At 44.0% G+C, this 18,265-nt stretch overlaps 3 protein-coding genes across 3 annotated transcripts; 2 read left to right on the forward strand and 1 right to left on the reverse strand.

Moving 5' to 3' along the window:
* Nucleotides 1-367: 367 nt before the first annotated feature.
* On the reverse strand, nucleotides 368-3,644 carry polr1g (RNA polymerase I subunit G). Its single transcript, XM_041941315.1, has 3 exons — nucleotides 3,310-3,644; nucleotides 2,598-2,742; nucleotides 368-2,053 (listed from the first exon to the last, which is right to left on the reverse strand). The coding sequence occupies exons 1-3, from the start codon at nucleotides 3,392-3,394 to the stop codon at nucleotides 1,246-1,248; spliced, it is 1,038 nt and encodes a 345-aa protein (XP_041797249.1). The 5' UTR covers nucleotides 3,395-3,644; the 3' UTR covers nucleotides 368-1,245.
* irf2bp1 (interferon regulatory factor 2 binding protein 1) lies at nucleotides 3,609-8,836 on the forward strand. The gene is made up of 3 exons (XM_041941313.1): nucleotides 3,609-4,945; nucleotides 5,252-5,602; nucleotides 6,108-8,836. The coding sequence occupies exons 1-2, from the start codon at nucleotides 3,930-3,932 to the stop codon at nucleotides 5,568-5,570; spliced, it is 1,335 nt and encodes a 444-aa protein (XP_041797247.1). The 5' UTR covers nucleotides 3,609-3,929; the 3' UTR covers nucleotides 5,571-5,602; nucleotides 6,108-8,836.
* A 3,496-nt stretch (nucleotides 8,837-12,332) lies between these two features.
* foxa3 (forkhead box A3) lies at nucleotides 12,333-16,780 on the forward strand. The gene is made up of 2 exons (XM_041940838.1): nucleotides 12,333-12,726; nucleotides 13,975-16,780. The coding sequence occupies exons 1-2, from the start codon at nucleotides 12,655-12,657 to the stop codon at nucleotides 15,304-15,306; spliced, it is 1,404 nt and encodes a 467-aa protein (XP_041796772.1). The 5' UTR covers nucleotides 12,333-12,654; the 3' UTR covers nucleotides 15,307-16,780.
* The last annotated feature ends 1,485 nt before the right edge of the window (nucleotides 16,781-18,265 follow it).

An 18,265-nucleotide genomic window follows, 5' to 3' on the forward strand; every position in this document is an offset into this window, starting at 1 on the left:
TGGAAGAGTTGAAAAGCCCCTGAAAAGATCATAAAGATCATCATGAAACTCTACGCTGCACTGGACCTGCTCAGAAATACTTCACTGATTTTAACGTGTACAAAAATGAAATAAAATAATCTGATTTTCTAACTCTTTCTATAGCTGCGTTCAGGGAGATCCCTACATCACATCGGAAGTGACCGTGTGATATTTTCTCAATTTATGACAACTACAATTTCATTCCAATACATTAATCTGAACCTACCCACAAATCTATTTAACAACACAGTTTATTGCCAAATATACTCCTCACTTTACCACTGTTAAATTATACTGTTAACTTAGTCTGAACACATAATATGCTCTCTAGTTTAAAGACGCTAATGTTAGCCGTCCCTGATGACTTCTACCAAAAACTTTTTCAGATCATTAGAACACTACCGATGTGTAAATTCTGCACTTTTTTATTGCACAATTGTTGCACAATTTACAAGCCACCGTCGGAGTTACAGCAGAGTTCAAGATTCATTCCTTCTGGGTGAAATCACTGCTCTAACAAAGGATGAGAGGAAAATGTTGTGCTGTACTGGAACACTTGCACGGACCAACTGCAGGACACAAACACGTTTTTTTCATTTCCATTAATCACTTTGGGAGTTTATTTTGTAACATGATCTGAGTCACATGTAACCATGAGTCACACGTAACCATGTGACTCAGATCCTTAAAAGAAAAACCAACAATGTTACGTGACAATGAAGCATTATTCTGTCTTTAGATCACCTCTGCTCTCCTGAGCCTGCTGTCAAACCAGAAACATAACCAGGCAGGTTGTGTAAATATGTACACAAACAGCAACACGGTGTGAGAATAATCTCAAAAAAAAAAAAAAAAAACAACTGTCAACAACAAGACACAGGATGAAAATGCAGAAATCCCCCTTTGCACACTCATGTTACTCATGCACTCATGGATGCCTGCAGCTGCACAGCCTTTGTGTGTAAAACCGTCTCTTTCTGAGCTCAAAATGATGAAGGCGCTGGCCTTAAAGATGCTGTGATGAATCCACTTTACGATTCCCGTCACTATTCAATTGATTCAGGGTGTGTTCTTTTTTCTGAATGCAATGTCCTGCCAAGGCAAGCCTTGCATTATGCAATCAATCAGCAAGCTGCAGTAAATTAGAAGTAAAATGGCTCGCAGGCCGGTTCATGAGGTCAAAAATAAACAAAACTTGACATGAAACAGCAAAGTGACGACAGACTAGTCGTCATCAGTTTTGCTTTTCTTCTTCTTTTTCTTCTTCTTTCCAGAGCCCTCCACGACATCGCTGTGCAAAGTGTCTAATGGTTCACATTTCACTGTTACCTCTTCCACCTTTATGCTCACATTGGGCTCCAGGCCCTCCTCCACCTCCTCTCGCTCTCTGTCCTTCTTTTTCTTCTTCTTCTTCCTCTTCTCCTCCAAAGCGCCGCCCTCCTGGAAGGGGAGCTCTTTCATCACTTCATCCTGAGTTTCAGCTACAGGCTCCACTTTCACTCCCACCACCTCCAACGACTGCTCTTCTCGCTCTGTCTTTATTCGCTTTTCTTTCTTTTTCTTCTTCTTCTTTGTCCTGCCGTCCTCCTCTTCCCCCTGCCATGTTTCTTCCACGAATCGTTTGACTACCATGGGGCGGAGAGTTGTGGACGAGGGCCCACAGGCAGCTCCATCCGTCTCACTCTCTGCCACGCAGGTCAACGTGGGGGTCTTACTGCCAAAGGGGAGGAATCGCTGTTTGAGCCCTGGTGGTATGGAGGGTGCTGGAGCAGCAGGGATGACCTGAGGGGCCTGGTTGGCACTGCTGTCTCCAAAGCTCTCACACACATTTAGCAGGCCTGAAAACGAGGGGCCTAAAACCACGTCATCGGAGGACTGCTTGCCACTGGTGAGCAGGCAGAGCTCTGAGGTACCGTGGGTGGATGCCAGGAGGCTGTAGATCTGCTGGCTACTCCCAGTCTTGGCTCCGCTTACAGCAGCAGGGACCTTCACGGTCTGCAGACCTGACAGGGGCACCTTGATGCCGCTGAAGCTGGATAGAGGGAGGAGAGGCGGGGTTAGGCATCGTTCATAAAAAGCGTGAGTTTACTTCAGAGGTTTACACCAAACTACATAATTTTCTCAGACTGCTTTGAATTTTGGGGAACTTTGTGAGGATTCAGCGTGAAGTGTGTCTCCAGCTCCACCTGCTGGTCCCAACAGACAATTTTAGCATTTGCCATTATTCTGTCATTTTAGCTTCCAGCCACAGTTGTCTGTTCAATAAACATTATGTAGGCTCACTTCATTTTACGCAGCCATAAAACATGAAGAAAAAATGGAGTGATCCACTTTAACTTTTGTAACATGAATCTTTGCAAAGACATTAAAACGGGTTTATTATCCATCTTGAGAGATTATCTGGAAGCAGTAAAGTATTTAGTGGATTGAAATGTGTACAAAGGTAAAGATGAAATGCCCAAAAAATGTATACAAACAAAAACTGCATGTAAGAAAATACATTTCTGAATGAAAAGCTTGACTATGCATGAGAGGCAGAGTCCAGGAAACAAACGAAAGGGAAAGACTGCACCCACCATTCTGGGTTAAAGCCGGCAGGAGCTTTAATGAGCCACAACTCATTCTTGTTGTTCTTCAGACTCTCTGTGAGAGTGCTGCTGCAGGGTTCATGGCAGAAAGACACAAAGTCAGCAGGACACTGGTACCTGGTGGTCTTCTTATCTGTGGAGCCAAACAGCACACATTCATAATGTCACAATAACACAAGACAACAGAAATACACAGAACAGCTTGTGTCTGCTCACTTTTCACTGCATTCAGTTTCACTATCAACACCACCGTGCCTCTATGTGCATCCTCTATGGTATATTTTCTACGGCACTAAATAGTTACTATATAAAAAAACACATATTTTAATGACTGGTAAGATTTCAGTCTCATCTCTCCTTGGTTTAAATATAGGATGACACACAGAGACGCAGCCAAGGCTTTGACAAATGCACAGCATCATTTTAAGTCAGAACTAGACTGGTTACACATTTTTACTTAATTATATCTGTAGTTTATAATTCATGGTAATATTTTCTTTTATTTTAATGAGTCGAAGGGTGAAGACAGAGGAGTTAACCCTAAAAAAGAAGCAGAAGAAGATATCCGTCTACAGCACTGTGTATTATTATTGTCTTGTACTGTATTTCTGAGAGAAACTGCCTTCATGAAAGTGGTTTACCCGAACAAACCATTAGCCAAACAATACCAGCTTTGTGCAACCAATGCGTGTTAACTTACCGGTTTCTTTTTGTTTTACAGGTGATTTTGTAGCAGGATTGTCCGCCTCATCTTCGCTTGATGAAGATGATATGTCTCTTGGCATTTTTATATTCAAAAATAACAAAAAACTTACTGAAATTAAAAGTTTTCAACCTCGAAACGCATGGCTACGGAGGGCGCACATGTGATGACAACAGATGAACTCTGACCTGTATTTACCTCACTTCCGTGTCGGCTTTGGTTGTAGTTCCAAAACCAAGCACGTCGAGTAGATTTGCATTAACACGATCAGGTAAGGAAACTCAAACATCCATAATGCACCTCGACGGTTACGTAACGTTCAGCGTCCGTCTGGGAAGCAGTTGACAGCAGAGAAGAACAGGCCGAAGTGGACAAACAAAACAAACATATGAAGAAAAGAGCGAAAACAACTTAAAAGTTTGATGCAATTTTATGTCTGTAGAATGTTTAACATTGTTCTAAAGCGGTTTGAAGCCCGTTAAAGTAGAAAGTCGTTAGCAAAGACGGGGCGTGCACCTGTCAAAGATAAATAGGTTAACTTGCTAACGTGTGCTAGCAGGTTAGCAGTCTAGCTGGCTCGCTGAACCCGCTCAGGTTAGCTAGCTTGCTAGCCAGCCATGTCGTCCCCTTCTTCTTCCAGGCGCCAATGGTGCTACCTGTGCGACCTGCCAAAGATGCCGTGGACTGTGGTGTGGGACTTCAGCGAGGTGGTCTGCCGTGGCTGTGTCAACTACGAGGGAGCGAATCAGATTGAATTCCTGATAGCGAGCGCCCGACAGTTAAAACGAACGCACGGGATGCAGGATGGTAACGTCAGGTCACCTGGTCCCTCTCCCAATAAACACGGCACATCTGGCAGAGGAGAGGCGGTGGCAGACGGAGGCAGGCCGCACACCGACCGCTTCGACAGGGGAGGAAGAGGAGAAAGTACCGGCTCAGCTATTCGCGTGCCGCCGAACGGGCTGCACCGTGACGGCCAGCCGCCTCAAGAAGTGAACCGTCAGAGCCCCAGCGGCAGCCGGAGACCCATGCTGGGTGCTGCCATCCCTCCAAGTCTAGTAACTCAAAGTATTGCAGGGATTCCACATGGGCTACTTGCAGGCATGCCGGCGGGTCTGACCGCCAGGACAGCTCCCATGAACAGCCCCATGATCTTCCCTGCCCCGGTGCTGGCCGAGATGAGTCGCAGACAGCTGGGGATAGGGATGGGGATCGCCCCCTTTATCACTCCGGAGCTGGAGCGAGAGCTTAGTTCGTCTCAAAACCAACCCAAGATACAGACACAGGTCCACACTGCTGTGGCTGGCAGCAGCGCCAGCAAGAGTACAGGTCTCCCTTCTTCATCCTCGTCCATGGCTGGAGGAGTGAGCCAGACTAGCCCCAAGCCTGCCTCATCTCCAGCCAGGCAGCCACGCCCCCTAGCCTCGAGGTCCGGAGGGGAGCCCCTGGGATCCAGCACCTCAGCAGAGGCGGCCACCACAGCTGCAGCGTTACCCCACAGCGGTGCTTCTGAGCTGGGATCAGCATCTGCCAGCAACACTCATTCAACTGGAAACACTCTGTCCTGCACCTTGTGTCATGAGAGGCTGGAAGACACACACTTTGTTCAGTGTCCATCAGTGCCGGGCCATAGGTTTGTATGTTTGCTGCTTTTTTTTGTCCTGTTTTTATGTAGATACTAGCCTGAAACATTCTATGAATTAGTAGTTGTTTATTTTTTTGTTACACCTTCTCAAATGAGTCTTTTTCTTGATGTTTCCAGATATAAAATGCTTAGTTTTTCTTTTGTATTACAAAGTAAGCAATTTAATCCAGCATTTTAGGCCTTAGCTTATTGGTGAAATAACTATGATTCGTTTTTAGTTTTATTTTATTTTAGTTGTTATATTCATGTGTCACTGAAAGTTGCAATAACTTTCTCTGCTTCCACCAAATTTAGGTTCTGTTTCCCCTGCACGAGAGTGTACATCCAGAGCCGGCGGGGGGATGGAGAGGTGTACTGCCCCAGCGGAGAGCGCTGTCCATTGGATAACTCTCCCAACAGTCCGCCTTGGGCTTTCATGCAGGGAGAAGTCTCCACCATACTGGGCACTGCCGGAGCAGGAGCTGCATCGGCGGCTGCATCTGGAGCTGGGACCGGACCTGGGCCGGGAGCTGGGGGCGCGTCTGGATCTGGAGCTGGGAGTGGATCTGCCAGTGGAGCCGGAGCCGGAGCCGGAGGTGGTGACGTCACCGTCAAGAAGGAGAGAGAGACGTGATGGTGATTTTCAAGGAGACCAGGACCCAACAGGCAGGTCCAAATGCATCCGACCACCTTAGTCTGAGGTCTGGCAGCATTTTGTGTTGCCTTTGCCATACTTACGGCTTCAGGTTCTGAACGTCGATGTTTGCAAATGCTAATCTGTTGCAGAAGTTATTTTAATTTCCATTGATTGGGCATTTCTCTACTTATGTTATCAAATTAATTGTCTTGAGTTATCAATTTCCCAAATTTTCATCATCCAGGCTCTTCAGGGTTTTGGAAAAACAAATGTGAAGAAACAAATCGGTAAATATTAGGTAGGTGGATGAAACTTAGAGAGGCAGGAAGGGTACAAAATGACAGACCAGGATTCAGAGAAGTCAGTCAGAGTATTGTATATTTACCTGGACTACCTGGTGATTGGCAAATGCAAATGTAATTGTGTCTGTTCATGTCCCAGTTTCTATGCCTAATCTAGACCGCGTAGCTTTGATGTGGTGGGAGTTTCTGTGTAATTTAATGTTGTTTATCTGTTTGCTTTTTGTTGCCCCAGAGTTGTATCACACACCAGAAGGAGATGTCTGCACTGGACTGCTGAGAGATCCAGAAGAGAAGCAACACAGCAACACACAGTTCAGAAAACCTCCATTCCACAGGTCTTAACACCACCTACTCACCACTCACTTATCAACATTATCAGACCTCGTCAGATATCTGACTACCTTCACGTATTGTCACCATTTTTTTTTCCTTTCCAAGCCAAGTTTGACTTTTCCCACTTTTAAGATAAATGCTGTAGTTCTGATGTAATGAGAATATGAACATTACTTTTAATTAATCATATTAAATTTCTCAATGCATCCTTTGCACTGGGAGCTCACCAACTCTGCAAAATAATCCTGTGTCCAAATGCTCCAATCAGCAGACAGCAGAGACCAAGACAGTGGCTGATGTAACCGTCATACAGCCTTCATGATGTACTGTTGGAATCAGATATTCAGGGCTAATCAACAGCTGAACAGTGGCTACTTTTTGTGGAGTTCCTAGTAAATGTGCCAGTTGAATCAGCTGACCATGCCCAGATTAGCACTGCCAGCTAGCTACTGTTAGCAGCTGGAAAAAACAGGCCGAAGTAACACATAGACTGCACCAGTTTTCAGCAAGATTGTCTTTTCTTCAAACAAAAGCATGAATGACCATTACAGTCATTTGAAAGATGCAATCACATAAAGAATAATCACACTGGAACTTGAATATGCACCTTAAGAAAAAAAAGACCACTGAAATGTCAATTTTTCCATATGGCCACCAGTGTAATAATGCATAATTGGCATTGGTTTGATTTGCTAAAGGTAGCTAGCGTAGCTTTTAAAGACAGCTTGTTAGCAGACCTAGTACAGGGTTGTTCTTTGTTTTAGATTACCCCTCTTAAAGTCACAGAAAATAGCCACGGTCCAGTGTTTATTGTAACGGTACACTCAATATTGTGTTTGCATGCAAAAACACTTGTTTCAACAAATCCAGCACAAGTGTTAAAACAGTGAAACAGTAGCCATGGCTGTTGGCTGGCAGCATGCAACAGCAGGTCAGATATCAGACTGTTTGAAACAGGTTGGAACTTAACTGGCCCGGACAAAATGCCATTTTCTCGGCCAGTTCTTGGTCTAAATTAAATAAATGTGCTTCTACAAACCCAATTTAAAAACAACTGACATGAAACTGACAGTTATGACGACAAAGTGTACCTTAAATTTAAAATGCATTTGTTTTTTATTGTTTCATGACTGAACTCATGTCCTGCTGCACAATCTTTTTTTCCAAACAAATGGAAAAAGTCTTCACTAAAACTCCAAAACAAGCAAACCGACATGAGATGTGGACAGAATGCCAGTAGTGACATTTCTCTGTGTGTTTAAATAAAGTTGAGTCAGAGAAAGGAGAACGTTTGCTGTGTAGAAACAATCAGTTCATCTGTCAAAGCAGCGACCAGCCACAGAAACTATGAGTGTATGTAAATGTCGCTTTCATACAAGATCCAGCCCAGCCTATGTTTTACCCTGAATGTATATGAAAAGATATCTAATGATAGGCCTAGGACTATATTTTATACTAGAATGTTAAATGTTATATACTCTATAGATCTATAATAGTATATATGTGCAATCCTTCATCATAGTATATGCAACAGTTTGGAATATGTAATTAGAAACGTATAATTTCTGAAACCTTTTTGTTTTTAAAGCGAGAATCCACCTGAAAGCAGAAATATTCTTTTGTAATCTTTAAAGATTCAATATTGTTTGTGAATCTGTTTCCTTCCGGCCTTAAGACGTGACACTTTAATGAAGCGCAAACTATAATTACAAGCATACGTTTGGTTTTCAAATCATCAGTGTTGCAGTGAAATTAATCTTATCTTGATTTAAACAAACAAACTCCCGGTGAGTTTGCTGTCTTTTCAGTCGTTGGAACAAATGCGGACTGTAAAATCCAGTTTTCGTGTTTTTCAGACTTTATTTGGCAGTAAGATTAAAAACTTGCAGGGATTTCATGTTCCTAAATTGAACAATCCAACATTGTAATAATCACTCATGACAGTTTTTCGGTGGATTCTCTCTTTTTGTGCAGTATGTACTCGTTGTGAGTACGAAGCACAGACGAACCAAAGGTCATTTATGCCCAGACTGATGTTTCTGGATGTGAATGTTAAAGGAAAAATACACATTGCTATATTTCTTTGCCAGGTCTTAACCGGTTTTCTTCATCAAACCGTTACAGTTTACAGGCCCATGTTGTCTACTGTACTTATGGGATGTTACACAGAAAAGTCTCTAGTATTCAGCAAATACTTACGTAGACCTTCTATATTGGAACAATATCCCACAGATCAGGACTGTTGTAGAGAAATATCTTTGAAGAAGTGGAATTTAAGTTAAATATGCACTGATACATCATGCAATCTCCTGTTAAGTGCCTTGTTAAAATGTTTACCGTCTGTTTGTGTGTCTGGGAACCTCAGGGGAAGTAGGAGTGCAATGGCTTTTTTTATTGTCTCGTCAATGATTAACCTGAATCTGTTTCCCTTCGGTCGCCATCAGACGGCTTTTGCTTTTATCTGAAGCCTTTGTAAAGTCAGCCGGCCATTCATTGTTTGAATATGGTCTCTCCTCGCATCTCTCTCCGTGTTGAGTTTCTTTTCATCCATGTGTCATTTTTAGATTGGTTTTACTGCAGCTTCATGTACAAAGTAGAAACCAAGAATAAATGGGATAGAAGCTTGTACTTTTTTCTGTTTCTTGAGTTTTACCACTGAGGTTTAATCATGTTGAATATCTTAAGAAAACTTCATAAAATGTTTCTAATCAGGATCCATTTGCTCTGACTTTCTGATTTGAGGTATTATAATGATCTGATATCTGTTGTCTCTGTTAATGTTACTTAACATAAAAAGTATAGACATCATGTACCATTCATGTATACATACAGTTAAACAAAATAGAGATCAACCATTAAATTAATTTCGATTTTTTTCAGAATTTTTTGGTGCAGCTGAGCAACAGGAAACAAGTCACTCATCACCTTTGGAAAAAAAATCTTACATCCTGTATGTAGTATAGTGTCGTATATAAGTTTAGGTAATAATGCATGAACATTTAATACATTTGGTTTCTGATCTTCTTCAAATGTGTTTGTGTTTGTACCTCAAGTCTTGATCATGAACGAGTCTACTGCAATGAATCAGCGCCACCTTGTGAGCTCAGGTAAATTCAGTCTGAGTCTGTGGAAAGACTTGTTTTATAGTGGCCACACGATGGCGCTCTTGGCCTCACTCAGCAGATGCTGCTTGGACAGATGATATTTTTATCATCTTTTATCAGATAAAGGAAAATATCAGTATCAGAACAAACCTGGGAACCCTTGAAACTACGTCCAAGCAGAAGGAACATGCAGGTTTTAGATACTGCGGAGAAAATGTTTTTTTTCAGGCCTGCTGATAAAATCTTAATGATGAAGATGCTCGTTTTTATAATGAAGAAGAAGAGGGAGGAAGGAAGAGGGCGTTTCATTATCCATCCGCACCATCCAGCCGTCGTGGCCCTGGTAGACCTGATCTGTCGTTTCCTCCATTAGTCTCAGCTCATTACAGCTATTGTTAAACCAATTACAGAGGTGTTAATGGACGATTGAGGCTCATTGGAATGAAAATCGGCCCGCAGAGAGAGGATATGGCTAAATGTGCGCTGCGGAAAAAATGGGATCTTAAAGGAGCGTTACACCAATCAAAGATGCTTATTAAGAGGCAGGCTTGAAACGCTATGAACAAACTACAGAGCTCATCCCTCAGCAAGTGGGTAAAATAAGTAAATAAAGCAGGTTCAAAGAGCATCTATCACACAAGGCAGTAAACCACGCATGAAAGCGCCCATTTTCTCTATTAATCTTCTCATGAACTGGAATTAAATGCAGCAGATGGAGAACAATTCTCATTTTCATAAAATCTCCATTCTAAACAGTCATAATTTAGAGGTTTTTATTTAGAAATATATAAATGCGGTGCTGAATTTCTGGATCTCGTTTTCCCGTTGACACATGAAAGCAGCAACATTACAGATAAAATCAGCAAAAGTTAATAAAAGAACAAAATAAATATCCCACAGGTGAATCATCAACCAACTGTAGGAGTAATAAACTGATCCCTGATTACAAATAAGAGGAGCATCTTTTTTGTTTGTCCTCTTTTATTCGTTTTATCTGTAGATCTGAAACTTTCTGGAGGTTCGTTTGGCCTCTGGTCTGAGACCTCTGAGCTGAGACCTCCGGGTCCAGACCTCTGGGTTCAGACCTCTGGACTGAGACCTCTGAGCTGAGAACTCTGGGTTCAGACCTCTGGGTTCAGACCTCTGCACTGAGACCTGAGGAAATTTAATATATATTACATAATTTTTGTTAGCTTTTTGGAATTATTATGTCCAGGGTTTTCAAACCTTTATTATGTCCAGCTACAAACCGCCCAGATGAAAAAAGATAATCTCCTTCAGTCTTAATTACATCATTACAGAGTCTGACGTGTGAGCTCACTCCACATGTTAATCGACTTGACAGCGTTTTGCAAACAGGCGATAATCTCGGAGTCTTTGCAGGTGATGTCCTGTAGAGAGTCTGACTGACAACATCACACAGAGCTGCAGTTGGAATATGATCGCGTCCATGATGGCTGGATGATGAGCTGGTGGTGAATATAAGAAACTCTTCATCTGATTCATTATTAAAGGAAAATTACCACCAAAACAAATACAAATCAAGTTTCCTGAAGACGCAGTTTCCCTGAAGGCAACACAGACTTTTACACGCTCCTGTCATTAAAACTTTGCAGATATCAGATGCCCTTTTGTTGTGTTTCTTCATATTTTTGGCGCATCTGCGCGCTGAAGTGTCTTCCTGTTATTTCTTATTTCCTCGAGGTCTTTTCTCACAGTCTAATCCCGTCGACCTCCCGCCTGCGCATCAATTACATCTCCATTGACTGGCCATTAGGCGGAGGCATTGACATTCACGGGCCTCCGTCTGCACCGGGGCCGATGTGTATTCCACAACACAGGAGTCCGGCCTCATGCATCACACCAGGATTACATTATTTATTGAAGTCCTCTGTGGCGTCAGCTCGTGAATGCCTCTTTGGAGAAAATCAGAGTAGAAGCTCTCATGGAGGCCGGTTTCTCATCTCACCGAGCCACATTTACGCACAGATGGTCCGCATGAGCATCCGGGAAACCTCCAATGAGCCAAAAGGAACAGAACAAAATTTAGACACGCAAGTGATGAGAAAGAACACCTTCTTTATTATCAGTGCGGGTCTGTTTTATTTTAATGTTTAATTATCTTATTTTACAAGTAGTAATTCTGTATGTGGCAAAATCCAGTTTTTAATTCTGGGAAGGATCATCAGTGGGAGGGTTTCTGGTCTATATGTTTCTGCATCTCCGCCTTCTTTTGGTGGTTAAATTTTTCCCTTACAGTCGGGACTTTTTTCAGGATCGTCAGGAAAATATTATCAAAACGCAGAATCTGGAAGAAGTTTGGCCGTTACTACAATGAAGGCCTCAGACAAAGTGTTGAAAGCTTCATAGCCGCAGAGAAGTGATAGCCGAGGGAATTAACGACTTTCACGCCCCTCACCACACACACACACACACACACACACATACACACACGCATGTGCGCACGTACGCACGTCACAAAACGGCCTCCTGGCCCCAGTAAAAGTAGTTTAATATGCGATATTTTTTGCAAAATAAAGTTAAATATTCCGTCGATCATGTGGTATAATTTCTGTTTTTCAAACTTATTCTTGTTAAATTTCCCCAAAAACTAGAAAAAATGAGACGTTAATCCAGAAATGTTGAATTTAATCAACATATTCGCATTTTGGGTCAAATTCGTTCATCTGTTCATAGAAAACAGACACATTTAATAACCTGTTTGATTTGTCTCTTCTGGTCACATTACCGTCACACTCTCATGAACTGAGCTGCTGTGTAACAGAAAACTCTCTCAGATCTGTCTCTGAGGGATTATGGGACATGTCTCTCGTCCGGGTGGCCACGGTGTAGCCGCCGGGCCAATATACAGCACGCCAGGGGGCCACATCGGCCTTTTTGCGGGGCCCTTCCTGGATCCTAACACGGTATTCAAATGTGAGGCGCGGGGCGGGACCCACCGGCACTTTATAAGAGGACTCCGTCCAGGTTTTCTACTGTATTTGCGCGCTGCACCTCCGCGTCCCGGACAGGAAGAAAGGGGCCAGAAGAAGAAGTCAACATCTGCTGAGCCATAACAAGATTAAGCTTATGAAACAATGGATGACTGACAAATAAGAAATATTGACTTTACTACTACAGGAGCAGGGCGTCGCATCACACATTTGTGACTCTAGATATTTCTCCTCTTTCTTGGTGAAAGGGAGAAACGCTTCTGTCTGGATTTTTTTTTCCCGAAAACTTCCCACTTTTGCGAAGGATTTGATATTTATTTTTGATATATACACATATTCAAAATCTGGTCCTAGATAAGCCTTTCTCCTCCAGAGACTTGTGTTGGGGATGTTGAGCTCCGTGAAGATGGAAGCCCATGATCTACCAGAATGGAATACTTTCTACAGCGAGGCCAGTGAGGTAAAGACACGAGCGCACAGCCAGAACAGAAATTCATCACACTGTTTGAATCTTTGTGTTGAAAACAGCTCCATGAGTCTCACGTTTTTCTTAAAAGTGAAAAAAAGCAGACAAAGTTGGCGCTACTTTTCAGCAGGACTGTGAACGAAAAGCGGCTCTAAGCCTTGAATAAATTATAGAAGAATATTACAAAGATTTAAACATTAAAATCTTATTTCCCTTGGAAATAAAACATTATAGTTATTGAACTATTTTAATAACTTTGAATACGATCGAATATAAGAAATTCCACCATGACAGGAAAGTTTTAAAGAGCACCAAAAATAATTCTGTACAGATTAAAAACAGCAACATATATTTTCACAAGCCACTAAATTATTATTCGATTTAAAATCTTAAATTGAATCATTGATAATAATATATTAACTATAATTCTAAACATTCAGGTACCTTTTGAAGTCATTTGCTCATCAATAGATCCTCTTCTCTTGCGTCCCCGCGGCCCATTAAGTGTTGCCACAATTCAGGTGTTAATGTAACAAGACTTTTTTTCTCTCCCACTAATTCAATTAGGCTTAATTCCATCAGCAGCGTCAGCTCTCACCTCGCCTCGGCCTGATGAAATTACCCAGAAGAGTCTGATAATATTTAACCAACGATGAGTAAACGGGCCGAGATACCTTCTATCCGCCTGGATTCTGTTTTTTCGATGATTCCGTCTCATGTCTGAGGCCTGCCGAGTTTCCACACAACAACAGCTGAGATATTAAAGACGGAATTATTCATCTTTGGCGAAAAAAAATCGAAATTCCTCCATCTGAGCTTAAACGTTTGCCTGACTTGTTTTTTCCACGGCAGCGGCGGAGGAGGCCGTCTGAGCTGAGGGGCACCGTGACGCGCTTTTTACGCATTTTCAGGTTAACATCGCCGTGTGAAATCCATGTCCTCTCCGCGCACTGAGAGCTTCATTGTGCATTGATAAGCAGCCACTTTTTAAAAGGAGCGTTTAACCACTTTACTCTCACATTTAAACATCGATTTTAGCGCAGTAAATTCAGTTAAAATCAGTTGGAAACTACTGAACTGTGTATGTTTGTATGTTCTTCGTTTTCTAAATGTTCAAAAAGAAAGACCAAAATTAATTAATTGAACTCAGTTATTCACACTGACTGTAATTATTGTTGCATGTGTGTCCGTGATGCTTCCTTTTCTTGTCAGTAACCAGATGTTGTTCCTCTTTGCCTCCAGATGTATTCCTCTCCCAGCACCATGAACTCTGGTCTGGGCTCCATGGGCTCCATGGGCACCATCAACAGCTACATCAACTTGAATCCAGCCACCGCCTCGCCTGCGGGCATGAACATGGCCTACCCGAGCTCCAGCCTCAGCAGTTCCCCACTGGCCTCCATGGGCTCCGCGCCCGCTCACATGCCCCTCTCCCCAGTGGCCTCGTCCCTCAGCTCGGGCCCGTTAACCCAGCTGGGCCCCGCTGCTCCGGGCTCCCTGGGCTCCTTGTCCCACTACCAGAACATGGGGCAGTCCATGAGCCAGCTGGGGTACCCCACCACTGCAACCCTGAGCCGGGCCGGGCCCAAGGATATTCCCCCGAAGCCCTACCGACGCTCCCTGACCCACGCCAAGCCGCCATACTCCTATATCTCCCTCATCACTATGGCGATCCAGCAGAGTGGCAGCAAGATGCTCACCCTGAACGAGATCTACCAGTGGATCATGGACCTGTTCCCCTACTACCGCGAGAACCAGCAGCGCTGGCAGAACTCCATCCGCCACTCGCTCTCCTTCAACGACTGCTTTGTGAAGGTGGCTCGCTCGCCGGACAAGCCGGGCAAAGGCTCTTACTGGACTCTGCACCCGCAGTCGGGCAACATGTTTGAGAACGGCTGCTACCTGAGGCGCCAGAAACGCTTCAAGATCGAGGACAAGATGGCGAAGAAAGGAGGCAAGAGCCAGGAGGGCTCAGGGAAAGGAGGCCACAGCGGAGATCACCAGATGGAGGATCACAGCCCCACAGGAGGGTCAGAGGGAGCCGACTCCGCCCACTCAGACAACTCTCACCCGGGCTCCTCGGACGACCAGCCGCACCCCCGAAACTCCCTGGTTCCACTAGACTGCCCGCCGCTGTCCTCCTCACACCTCCACAGCCCGCCTGTCTCCCTGCCCCCCTCTTCCTCCACCTCGTCCTCCATGCCTCCATCCTCCTTGCCCCTCTCAGCCACCTCCTCCTCCTCCAACCTGCTCCTCCACTCCCAGTCTTTAGTGGGGAACACCCACCTCCTGCCCAGCACCATGCAGCACCACATGGACCTACAGAGTGACACTCTCAAGTCCCTGGACCCCCACTACAACTTCAACCATCCCTTCTCCATCACCAACCTCATGTCCAACGAGCAGAAGATGGACCTCAAGTCCTACCAGGACCAGGTGATGGCCTACAACAGCTACGCCGGCAGCTCACCTGTGGGAGCGAAGCAGATCTACGACAGCCCAGGGCCCGCCACCATGGACTCAGGCGCTTACTACCAAAATCTGTACAGCCGCTCGGTGCTCAACGCCTCCTAATATGGACACTCACCCCCCCACACACACACACACACCTGTCTGTAGAGGTGAGAAGATGGAGACTTCTCTTTCTCTCTGCCTTTTCTAAAATGGACACCCAAGCTCTCTTTATCTTCCTCTTTTTTCTCGGTCCCTCTCTGGCTCACGTCCAGTGGCCTTGGAAGAGACTCACATCTAAAATGGCTGCCGTGTTAGAGGGGCAAAAGAGGCCGGGGCTTTTCTTTTTTTTTCTTTTTTCCAAATCTGACGAACATGGAGACTGGTCGGTTACATGGAGGACAGAGAAGTGGAGCTGGATGATTTGAAGTCTTAACTGATGATGAAGACATTTGACTGGTCCGTGTGTAAAGGAGACAGCCAACAGAAGTCCGATCCTGTCGCAGCGGCACTGCACATGGTGAAATTGGCTTTGTACAAAATGTAAATAGAGGTAATGCGGGGGAAAAGAATATTTGCATTTATTTATGAAGGGGATAAAGTTTAATATATCTTGTATAGTGCTCTGTTGACCAGTTACAACCCCAATGTGAGGTTTTTGAATCCAAAGAAGACGAGTTTCAGGTTACTGCTTCAGGCAGGTGTTACTGCAGTTTTTGTGTGCTTGTTACAACATTTCACACTACGTTCCGTCATTTCTGTCACATCCATCAATGTAAATGTAGCTCATGAAGTCTGAACGGTTTGCTGTCTTGGTCGATATGAAGAAAACGAAGCCAGTTCGTCCTTGCTGGAGCGCAGAGGAAACAGAAGTTAAAGCTTCCTCTGCGGCCAGAAGGAAAGAGGCAAAGTAACTGTGGTAAAGACTAAAAAAAAAAAAAAAAAACATGTCATGTTTATGTTTTTCATTTCCCACAATCATTTCCTGTTGTTACCTTGACAAGAGCATTAAAACCAAAACGGTTCTCACCAGCCCGTCACATTCTGAATAGCAGACAGCTGGTGAGGTGCAGGGGGGAGTTCAGTCAGTTACTAAAACAGTGGATTGGAGGAGAGATGCACTATGGGAGGATTTACATACAGTACTTTGCACTATGGAGCTCCCACTCGCCAGGTGGGCTGATAGTGTGTGTGTTTGTGTGTGTTACAACAATACTTAAGGACTCCCCCTTACACTGTCAATGCATCGGCTCAATGGGATCAGTGGAACAATGTCAAAGGGTGTCAAATAATCCTCACTGTCCAAAAAAAGTGCCTTTTCTTCAAACGACTGCTGATCTGATAAAAGATCAATATCGATGATCTATTGAAGGATTGTTCTGATCGCCGGCAAAGGACGCAGAAGTTTCAGGTCACGTGATGTCCTTTGTGGAGCATATTTTAGTTTCAAAGAGAAATGTCTTTTTATTTAAGCTACGTTGCTTTTCAGACTTTGAAAGTGTGCTGATATAATATATTGTTTTTGTTGTTGTTTCTGTTGGTTTAAATGTGATTAAAATGATTTGTGTTTCATTTTTCTTATTAAAAAGGCAAAAAATGTGGGGAGAAATGGTGCGTTTGTTTTTCTTTTCCTTCACTGTTGATGCTCAAAGTGTTTGTTGTCAGTGCGGACACGAGCCGGCGCGTTCAAACCAGCTTTTTCTCTGAAATGTCAGAAAAGCCTAAAAACAGATTTCACATTTCAATCCAAATCACGTCGACTGGCTTTTATTAGATTTTTAAAAATCTCAAGGTTTAATAATTTTCTTGAAATTTTTAAATCATTTTTAAAAGTCAGTGAGTGAAACACGAGCTGCACTAACAAATTGCTCTCATTAAAACCCGGCAGATACACGTCTCTGCATCACTACAGGACCACGACGACTCGACCGATCAATCAATCGCGGCTCTTTTTTTCACCTGGCTGGAGAGGCGCTGCTGCAGGAATAGCAGCGTCTTGTTGAAACAGCTCCTGACCAAATGACTGTGGTGTGTGACATGTAGGGCTGCTAGACTAAACAGGGCCGGATCACACTGAGAGCCTCAAAGCAGAGCTCTGCACAGGCCATCGGCCCGGCAGCACACACACACACAGCGAGACCCCGACCACACCAAAAACTACTGCCCTGCCTCTGACCCTGCACTAGAAAAACTACCAGCAAGCCAACAAAACACAAACAGGGAGAAAGCAGAAGCAGAATATTTTGCTCTTTAATCCTTCCCGCGTCTGCTCGGCCTCCGCAGCTCCTCCTGACCAATCAGATCCTTTCCTGTTTATCACAAACAAACGTGAACACTTCCTGTTCAGAGGCGCTTTCCCGGGAAAGAGCAGCTCAGGTATGAAAACCTGCTGAATCACTATTGTATAACATCAAGAGAATGAGGCTGAATATTGATACACATGAAAACGTGTAAATTTGTGACTTTTTTATGATTAAAATGCTTTAAAGTTCACATTCTAGTTTATAAAATACCCGTCTGATGGTTCCTGCTCTTTACAGGGAAAGAGTTCATTATTGATCTTGGTTCCTGTAGCTGCCCCCCCGCCCCCAGGCCTTCTGCTCTCCTGCCCTGTCGCCAGGCCTCCTGTCTACCTGTCTGTCTGCATGTCCGCCTGTCTGTCCGCTGGCAGTTGCTCAACCCAGCCCTGTGTTGCCAGAGTCACGTATTCGTCGCTGCCTTTTCTTCTCAGTCACGTTAAGCCCAGCGGCCGCGAGGCCCGAGGCTGCAGAAATATGGAGTGCGGCGACACACAAACACACACGCTGACACCAGACATGTGAGCCTCGCTGTTTGACTTCAGTTTCGATCAATGAATCTCGAAGCGAACGAACACATTATGGTGCCCGTTGCTGCAGCAACTCAAGCATTTTTCTGATAACTTCACCCGTTTCATGATACAACATCAATACATGGGCCTCTACAAGAGCCCAACGCATGCACAAATACACACACACACACCTTCAAGAAATGGTTGCAGAGTGGGAATCTACAGCAGTTCGTCACCTTGCACACACAATAGTCCCTTCAGAGCAGTTGGCTT

Source organism: Chelmon rostratus, chromosome 7, assembly GCF_017976325.1.
Source record: "Chelmon rostratus isolate fCheRos1 chromosome 7, fCheRos1.pri, whole genome shotgun sequence".
NCBI classification, from domain to species: Eukaryota; Metazoa; Chordata; class Actinopteri; order Chaetodontiformes; family Chaetodontidae; genus Chelmon; species Chelmon rostratus.